Here is a 10310-nt window from a genome sequence, read left to right as displayed (position 1 = left end):
ACACCACTGATGTTTGTCTTGTAGTGTTAGTTATATATATGTTAATAGATGTAGTACTTTAAACACCACTTCTGTTTGTCTTGTACTGTTAGTTATATATATGTTAATAGATGTAGTACTTTAAACACCACTGATGTTTGTCTTGTATTGTTAGTTATATATATGTTAATAGATGTAGTACTTTAAACACCACTGATGTTTGTCTTGTATTGTTAGTTATATATATGTCAATAGATGTAGTACTTTAAACACCACTGATGTTTGTCTTGTATTGTTAGTTATATATATGTTAATAGATGTAGTAATTTTAAACACCACTGATGTTTGTCTTGTATTGTTAGTTATATATATGTTAATAGATGTAGTACTTTAAACACCACTGATGTTTGTCTTGTATTGTTAGTTATATGTATGTTAATAGATGTAGTACTTTAAACACCACTGATGTTTGTCTTGTATTGTTAGTTATATATATGTTAATAGATGTAGTACTTTAAACACCACTGATGTTTGTCTTGTATTGTTAGTTATATATATGTTAATAGATGTAGTTCTTTAAACACCACTGATGTTTGTCTTGTTAATTATATATATGTCAATAGATGTAGTACTTTAAACACCACTGATGTTTGTCTTGTATTGTTAGTTATATATATGTTAATAGATGTAGTACTTTAAACACCACTGATGTTTGTCTGTATTGTTAGTTATATGTATGTTAATAGATGTAGTACTTTAAACACCACTGATGTTTGTCTTGTATTGTTAGTTATATATATGTCAATAGATGTAGTACTTTAAACACCACTTCTGTTTGTCTTGTATTGTTAGTAATATATATATTAATCGATGTAGTCCTTTAAACACCACTGATGTTTGTCTTGTATTGTTAGTTATATATATGTCAATAGATGTAGTACTTTAAACACCACTTCTGTTTGTCTTGTATTGTTAGTTATATATATTAATAGATGTAGTATTTTAAACACCACTGATGTTTGTCTTGTAGTGTTAGTTATATATATATCAATAGATGTAGTACTTTAAACACCACTTCTGTTTGTCTTGTACTGTTAGTTATATATATGTTAATAGATGTAGTACTTTAAACACCACTGATGTTTGTCTTGTATTGTTAGTTATATATATGTCAATAGATGTAGTACTTTAAACACCACTTCTGTTTGTCTTGTATTGTTAGTAATATATATATTAATCGATGTAGTCCTTTAAACACCACTGATGTTTGTCTTGTATTGTTAGTTATATATATGTCAATAGATGTAGTACTTTAAACACCACTTCTGTTTGTCTTGTATTGTTAGTTATATATATTAATAGATGTAGTATTTTAAACACCACTGATGTTTGTCTTGTAGTGTTAGTTATATATATATCAATAGATGTAGTACTTTAAACACCACTTCTGTTTGTCTTGTACTGTTAGTTATATATATGTTAATAGATGTAGTACTTTAAACACCACTGATGTTTGTCTTGTATTGTTAGTTATATATATGTCAATAGATGTAGTACTTTAAACACCACTGCTGTTTGTCTTGTATTGTTAGTTATATATATGTTAATAGATGTAGTACTTTAAACACCACTGATGTTTGTCTTGTAGTGTTAGTTATATATATATTAATAGATGTAGTACTTTAAACACCACTGATGTTTGTCTTGTAGTGTTAGTTATATATATGTCAATAGATGTAGTACTTTAAACACCACTTCTGTTTGTCTTGTATTGTTAGTTATATATATATTAATAGATGTAGTACTTTAAACACCACTGATGTTTGTCTTGTATTGTTAGTTATATATATGTCAATAGATGTAGTACTTTAAACACCACTTCTGTTTGTCTTGTAGTGTTAGTTATATATATATTAATAGATGTAGTACTTTAAACACCACTGATGTTTGTCTTGTAGTGTTAGTTATATATATGTCAATAGATGTAGTACTTTAAACACCACTTCTGTTTGTCTTGTATTGTTAGTTATATATATATTAATAGATGTAGTACTTTAAACACCACTGATGTTTGTCTTGTAGTGTTAGTTATATATATGTCAATAGATGTAGTACTTTAAACACCACTTCTGTTTGTCTTGTATTGTTAGTTATATATATATTAATAGATGTAGTACTTTAAACACCACTGCTGTTTGTCTTGTATTGTTAGTTATATATATGTTAATAGATGTAGTACTTTAAACACCACTGCTGTTTGTCTTGTATTGTTAGTTATATATATATTAATAGATGTAGTACTTTAAACACCACTGATGTTTGTCTTGTAGTGTTAGTTATATATATGTCAATAGATGTAGTACTTTAAACACCACTGATGTTTGTCTTGTATTGTTAGTTATATATATGTCAATGGATGTAGTACTTTAAACACCACTGATGTTTGTCTTGTATTGTTAGTTATATATATGTTAATAGATGTAGTACTTTAAACACCACTTCTGTTTGTCTTGTACTGTTAGTTATATATATGTTAATAGATGTAGTACTTTAAACACCACTGATGTTTGTCTTGTATTGTTAGTTATATATATGTCAATAGATGTAGTACTTTAAACACCACTGATGTTTGTCTTGTATTGCTAGTTATATATATGTTAATAGATGTAGTACTTTAAACACCACTTCTGTTTGTCTTGTATTGTTAGTTATATATATCTTAATAGATGTAGTACTTTAAACACCACTGATGTTTGTCTTGTATTGTTAGTTATATATACATTAATAGATGTAGTACTTTAAACACCACTGATGTTTGTCTTGTAGTGTTAGTTATATATATGTTAATAGATGTAGTACTTTATACACCACTGCTGTTTGTCTTGTTTTGTTAGTTAAGTATTTATTGGAGTGATACTTCTAACATCACTACATTTTATCTAATTTTGTTGAATTTTTGTTTATGTAGGTATTTCTTTCTCATGCTGTCATAACCGTTTATCTGGATAACAAGAACTATTGTCGTTATCCATCATGTGAATGAATTAATGTACTATTATAACCAATTATCTGGATAAGAAGAATTACTTTCATTACGTATCGTCTGGATGACGTTAAGTACTGTCATAACACATCATCTGCATAACAAGTATTACTGTCACAACCCATCATTTAGATAACAAGAATTACTTTCATTACGTATCGTCTGGATGACGTTAAATACTGTCATAACACATCATCTGCATAACAAGTATTACTGTCACAACCCATCATTTAGATAACAAGAATTACTTTCATTACGTATCGTCTGGATGACGTTAAATACTGTCATAACACATCATCTGCATAACAAGTATTACTGTCACAACCCATCATTTAGATAACAAGAATTACTTTCATTACGTATCGTCTGGATGACGTTAAGTACTGTCATAACACATCATCTGCATAACAAGTATTACTGTCACAACCCATCATTTAGATAAGAAGAATTACTTTCATTACGTATCGTCTGGATGACGTTAAGTACTGTCATAACACATCATCTGTATAACAAGTATTACTGTCACAACCCATCATTTAGATAAGAAGAATTACTTTCATTACGTATCGTCTGGATGACGTTAAGTACTGTCATAACACATCATCTGCATAACAAGTATTACTGTCACAACCCATCATTTAGATAACAAGAATTACTTTCATTACGTATCGTCTGGATGACGTTAAATACTGTCATAACACATCATCTGCATAACAAGTATTACTGTCACAACCCATCATTTAGATAACAAGAATTACTTTCATTACGTATCGTCTGGATGACGTTAAATACTGTCATAACACATCATCTGCATAACAAGTATTACTGTCACAACCCATCATTTAGATAACAAGAATTACTTTCATTACGTATCGTCTGGATGACGTTAAGTACTGTCATAACACATCATCTGCATAACAAGTATTACTGTCACAACCCATCATTTAGATAACAAGAATTACTTTCATTACGTATCGTCTGGATGACGTTAAGTACTGTCATAACACATCATCTGTATAACAAGTATTACTGTCACAACCCATCATTTAGATAACAAGAATTACTTTCATTACGTATCGTCTGGATGACGTTAAGTACTGTCATAACACATCATCTGCATAACAAGTATTACTGTCACAAACCATCATTTAGATAAGAAGAATTACTTTCATTACGTATCGTCTGGATGACGTTAAGTACTGTCATAACACATCATCTGCATAACAAGTATTACTGTCACAACCCATCATTTAGATAAGAAGAATTACTTTCATTACGTATCGTCTGGATGACGTTAAGTACTGTCATAACACATCATCTGCATAACAAGTATTACTGTCACAACCCATCATTTAGATAAGAAGAATTACTTTCATTACGTATCGTCTGGATGACGTTAAGTACTGTCATAACACATCATCTGCATAACAAGTATTACTGTCACAACCCATCATTTAGATAACAAGAATTACTTTCATTACGTATCGTCTGGATGACGTTAAGTACTGTCATAACACATCATCTGTATAACAAGTATTACTGTCACAACCCATCATTTAGATAAGAAGAATTACTTTCATTACGTATCGTCTGGATGACGTTAAATACTGTCATAACACATCATCTGCATAACAAGTATTACTGTCACAACCCATCATTTAGATAACAAGAATTACTTTCATTATGTATCGTCTGGATGACGTTAAATACTGTCATAACACATCATCTGCATAACAAGTATTACTGTCACAACCCATCATTTAGATAACAAGAATTACTTTCATTACGTATCGTCTGGATGACGTTAAGTACTGTCATAACACATCATCTGCATAACAAGTATTACTGTCACAACCCATCATTTAGATAACAAGAATTACTTTCATTACGTATCGTCTGGATGACGTTAAGTACTGTCATAACACATCATCTGTATAACAAGTATTACTGTCACAACCCATCATTTAGATAACAAGAATTACTTTCATTACGTATCGTCTGGATGACGTTAAGTACTGTCATAACACATCATCTGCATAACAAGTATTACTGTCACAACCCATCATTTAGATAAGAAGAATTACCTTCATTACGTATCGTCTGGATGACGTTAAGTACTGTCATAACACATCATCTGCATAACAAGTATTACTGTCACAACCCATCATTTAGATAAGAAGAATTACTTTCATTACGTATCGTCTGGATGACGTTAAGTACTGTCATAACACATCATCTGCATAACAAGTATTACTGTCACAACCCATCATTTAGATAAGAAGAATTACCTTCATTACGTATCGTCTGGATGACGTTAAGTACTGTCATAACACATCATCTGCATAACAAGTATTACTGTCACAACCCATCATTTAGATAACAAGAATTACTTTCATTACGTATCGTCTGGATGACGTTAAGTACTGTCATAACACATCATCTGTATAACAAGTATTACTGTCACAACCCATCATTTAGATAAGAAGAATTACTTTCATTACGTATCGTCTGGATGACGTTAAGTACTGTCATAACACATCATCTGCATAACAAGTATTACTGTCACAACCCATCATTTAGATAACAAGAATTACTTTCATTACGTATCGTCTGGATGACGTTAAATACTGTCATAACACATCATCTGCATAACAAGTATTACTGTCACAACCCATCATTTAGATAACAAGAATTACTTTCATTACGTATCGTCTGGATGACGTTAAGTACTGTCATAACACATCATCTGCATAACAAGTATTACTGTCACAAACCATCATTTAGATAACAAGAATTACTTTCATTACGTATCGTCTGGATGACGTTAAGTACTGTCATAACACATCATCTGCATAACAAGTATTACTGTCACAAACCATCATTTAGATAAGAAGAATTACTTTCATTACGTATCGTCTGGATGACGTTAAGTACTGTCATAACACATCATCTGCATAACAAGTATTACTGTCACAACCCATCATTTAGATAACAATAATTACTTTCATTACGTATCGTCTGGATGACGTTAAATACTGTCATAACACATCATCTGCATAACAAGTATTACTGTCACAAACCATCATTTAGATAAGAAGAATTACTTTCATTACGTATCGTCTGGATGACGTTAAGTACTGTCATAACACATCATCTGCATAACAAGTATTACTGTCACAACCCATCATTTAGAAAACAAGAATTACTTTCATTACGTATCGTCTGGATGACGTTAAGTACTGTCATAACACATCATCTGCATAACAAGTATTACTGTCACAACCCATCATTTAGATAACAAGAATTACTTTCATTACGTATCGTCTGGATGACGTTAAGTACTGTCATAACACATCATCTGCATAACAAGTATTACTGTCACAACCCATCATTTAGATAACAAGAACTATCTATTAGGATTCGAGTCCTGGATTTTATCGTTTTATGTGTGTAAACTTACAGGTGACTTATTGTGAGAAGTATATTTCAGGATATTATTCTGAACAGTAATTATTCTGGTGTTGTGTTGTAAGACGAAACCACAACACTAAGTGTTTATGATGACAAAATATTTTTAAAATAATAAAAACTATCTGTAAATTTATTTTTCATTCTATTTCGTAAAGATATTTTTAACCTATGCTCCGAGCTTGGCTTTTAAATAAATATTTGTACTGTTTTTTACTGTCTTACTTTTCTAGTACTGAACAGTTTTCTCTTCTCCAGTGTCTCCTGACTGTTATTTTCCTTTCGAAGTTCAAGGAATATTTCTCGTCCAGACACAAGGTTCCACAGCTTATGGAGACAGTATCGTTACGTACTCAGAACTAACAATTGAAGTTGACGCAATTCCTCCATGGGGTCGCTGCCATTTTAGGATAGGAAACAACGTCATTGTAAAAGACAGGTGATTAATAATGGAGCTTGTTTTTGTTCTTTATGTTTGTATAAGTTATTGTTGTAACGTCATTGTAAAAGACAGGTGATTAATAATAGAACTTGTTTTTGTTCTTTATGTTTGTATAAGTTATTGTTGTAACGTCATTGTAAAAGACAAGTGAGTAATAATGGAACTTGTTTTTGTTCTTTATATTTGTATAAGTTATTGTTGTAACGTAATTGTAAAAGACAGGTGATTAATAATGGAACTTGTTTTTGTTCGTTATGTTTGTATAAGTTATTGTTGTAACGTCATTGTAAAAGACAGGTGAGTAATAATGGAACTTGTTTTTGTTCTTTATATTTGTATAAGTTATTGTTGTAACGTAATTGTAAAAGACAGGTGATTAATAATGGAACTTGTTTTTGTTCGTTATATTTGTATAAGTTATTGTTGTAACGTCATTGTAAAAGACAGGTGATTAATAATGGAACTTGTTTTTGTTCGTTATGTTTGTATAAGTTATTGTTGTAACGTCATTGTAAAAGACAGGTGATTAATAATGGAACTTGTTTTTGTTCTTTATATTTGTATAAGTTATTGTTGTAACGTCATTGTAAAAGACAGGTGATTAATAATGGAACTTGTTTTTGTTCTTTATATTTGTATAAGTTATTGTTGTAACGTCATTGTAAAAGACAGGTGATTAATAATGGAACTTGTTTTTGTTCTTTATGTTTGTATAAGTTATTGTTGTTTTTTATTTGCTCTCAATTCAGCTATTCTGGAACTTGTGCTGTAAAGTTGTGATTAAACAAGGCTTAACGGGGTTGATTATTCACTTACATCACTAACAGCGTTATTATTAAACCACTAACAGTACTGCAAAACTAACGTAAAGTTTTAAAATAATTACCCTACTCATACGGTTTTCATCCAAGTATAACTATGCAAGATTAATGAAGCTAATAAAATGTAAAGCAGTCAGTTCTTGTATTATAAAACGTGGTGGACGTGGCTTGATCAGTAGAACGTTTAGGCCGCTACTTGAGCGAATTACGCTGTAGTAGATATTGATTAAATGAACCAGTTGCTAAACTGTTCCAATCCACTAACTTTTTTAGTATACGTTTGATAAAAGTATTATTAATCTGAGAATAACCGAACGCATGAGCGAAGCTATCAAGGAAGTTGAATAGTTGTGTTAACCTATGGCCCTAATTTGTAGTCTGTCATTCAGCGTTGTTTAAGCCAGTATATGATCTGAAATTTATCTAACAATCGTTATCACTAAGTGGGACTTTTTATTGGTTTATTTAATAATCAGTTTACTTTGAGATTTTTCTAACGGTCTCTACGTTGTTCACTTCTTATCAATAAAAGTGTTAATTTTTCTAACGGTCTCTACGTTGTTCACTTCTTATCAATAAAAGTGTTAATTTTTCTAACGGTCTCTACGTTGTTCACTTCTTATCAATAAAAGTGCTAATTTTTCTAACGGTCTCTACGTTGTTCACTTCTTATCAATAAAAGTGTTAATTTTTCTAACGGTCTCTACGTTGTTCACTTCTTATCAATAAAAGTGTTAATTTTTCTAACGGTCTCTGAGATACGTTTTTATTTCAAGTGAGTTTCTTGTCATCACGAAAGTGTCTTGTTTCTTCAAGTTTGTTTACAATTGACAGACGTTAAAACAAAACGTTTGACATATTTGTTAACTTCGCTAGTGATTACGACACTCTCATGTCCTTCTTAATGACGAGAAATCCACTAAAAATACAAAGGAACACCTTTATACCTATATTAATAAATATAATCAAACATCTAAGCACGCCCTCTACATTCTTACACTTAGTTACACAACCCCCATCAAACATGTGGTCAGCTCTTGGTCACTTACCTCTTTCTTTTTTGTGAACCTGACGACAACCGAAGAAGGTCGAAACATTGTTCGCTCCTCTACATAAATATTTTCTGAACCCAAACCAGACGTTTTTACATATATAATGTTTCCACCTTCCTAGGTCATCTTCAGGTTAAGAAAGAGAGAGATTGCAAGTGACCTTTGCAGGACACATGTCTTAGGTACGTGAGTATAAACGCGTACTTGTCATGTTAACCTGAAGATGACCCCGGGCGGTTGTTTTCTCTTTATCAGTGAAAGTGTAAACATCCGTTCCAGCCATTCTCAGACACTCTCAGCCATTCTCAGACACTCTCAGGTGTCTCTTATACTAAGTCACAAAAACAACCTTAAAACTGAACTGACTGAATAACTGACAGTAACAGAGAAACTAAAAGAACTACCTCAGTAATCCAACATTCACTAAAACACATCAAACATTATTGTAATTCATGTTTTTATATTGCTTATTAAACTTTCAAGTAAACTTGAGCCACACTTCATCACGTATCGTGAAACTACCCATAGCCAACACTAGTAGGAACGTCTATCTATACCTTGAATCACATTTTCATGGTATCAGTTTGGTTATGTTTGTGTTTTAACAAATGAGATGTTTTAAGATATCTCATGTTCCTTTAGCGCTGGAACTCAAGATTGTCTACGATGTTTTCATCTGACTCTCAAGACACCAAATGTCATTCAAATCCACACTGAAGGTAAGTTATTGTTATATGAATCCATGCATTACGGATAAGAATTACTTAGATCCTCGTCAGACATCAATTCTCGTTCAGTAGATCCACAAATTATTAGTAAGTGACAATTTTATAATTATAGATATTTCAGTGCATTACTTTCATTGTTTCATTATTTCAAGTGATATCTATGTTATATTACTGTTTTGTTTGTTTGATTATTTCTAGTCATATCTAAGTTCTATTCCTGTTTTGTTTTTGATTTCTAGTCATATCTAAGTTTTATTACTGTTTTGTTTGACTGATTATTTCTAGTCATATCTAAGTTCTATTACTGTTTTGTTTGTTTGATTATTTCTAGTCATATCTAAGTTCTCTTACTTTTTTGTTTGTTTGATTATTTCTCATCATATCTAAGTTCTATTACTGTTTTGTTTGTTTGATTGTTTCTCATCATATCTAAGTTCTATTACTGTTTTGTTTGTTTGATTATTTCTAGTCATATCTAAGTTCTATTACTGGTTTGTTTGTTTGCTTATTTCTCGTCATATCTAAGTTCTATTACTGTTTTGTTTGTTTGATTATTTCTAGTCATATCTAAGTTCTATTACTGGTTTGTTTGTTTGCTTATTTCTAGTCATATCTAAGTTCTATTACTGTTTGGTTTGTTTGATTATTTCTCATCATATCTAAGTTCTATTACTGTTTTGTTTGTTTGATTATTTCTAGTCATATCTAAGTTCTATTACTGGTTTGTTTGTTTGCTTATTTCTAGTCATATCTAAGTTCTATTACTGTTTTGTTTGT

The 10310-nt window shown here is 30.8% G+C and overlaps 1 protein-coding gene across 1 annotated transcript in view; it reads left to right on the top strand.

The window, feature by feature from the left end:
- Positions 1-6350: 6350 nt before the first annotated feature.
- LOC143233826 (uncharacterized) overlaps positions 6351-10310 on the top strand; it is a 44237-nt gene continuing 40277 nt past the window's right edge. Inside the window, exons 1-3 of the mRNA XM_076470553.1 lie at positions 6351-6360; positions 6749-6929; positions 9448-9524. Coding sequence (XP_076326668.1) covers positions 6351-6360; positions 6749-6929; positions 9448-9524 — 268 coding nt within the window. The remainder of the gene's footprint in view (positions 6361-6748; positions 6930-9447; positions 9525-10310) is intronic.

Source organism: Tachypleus tridentatus, chromosome 1 (genome assembly GCF_004210375.1).
Source record: "Tachypleus tridentatus isolate NWPU-2018 chromosome 1, ASM421037v1, whole genome shotgun sequence".
In the NCBI taxonomy this organism is placed as follows: Eukaryota; Metazoa; Arthropoda; class Merostomata; order Xiphosura; family Limulidae; genus Tachypleus; species Tachypleus tridentatus.
This window is presented reverse-complemented; position numbering and strand designations above follow the sequence as displayed.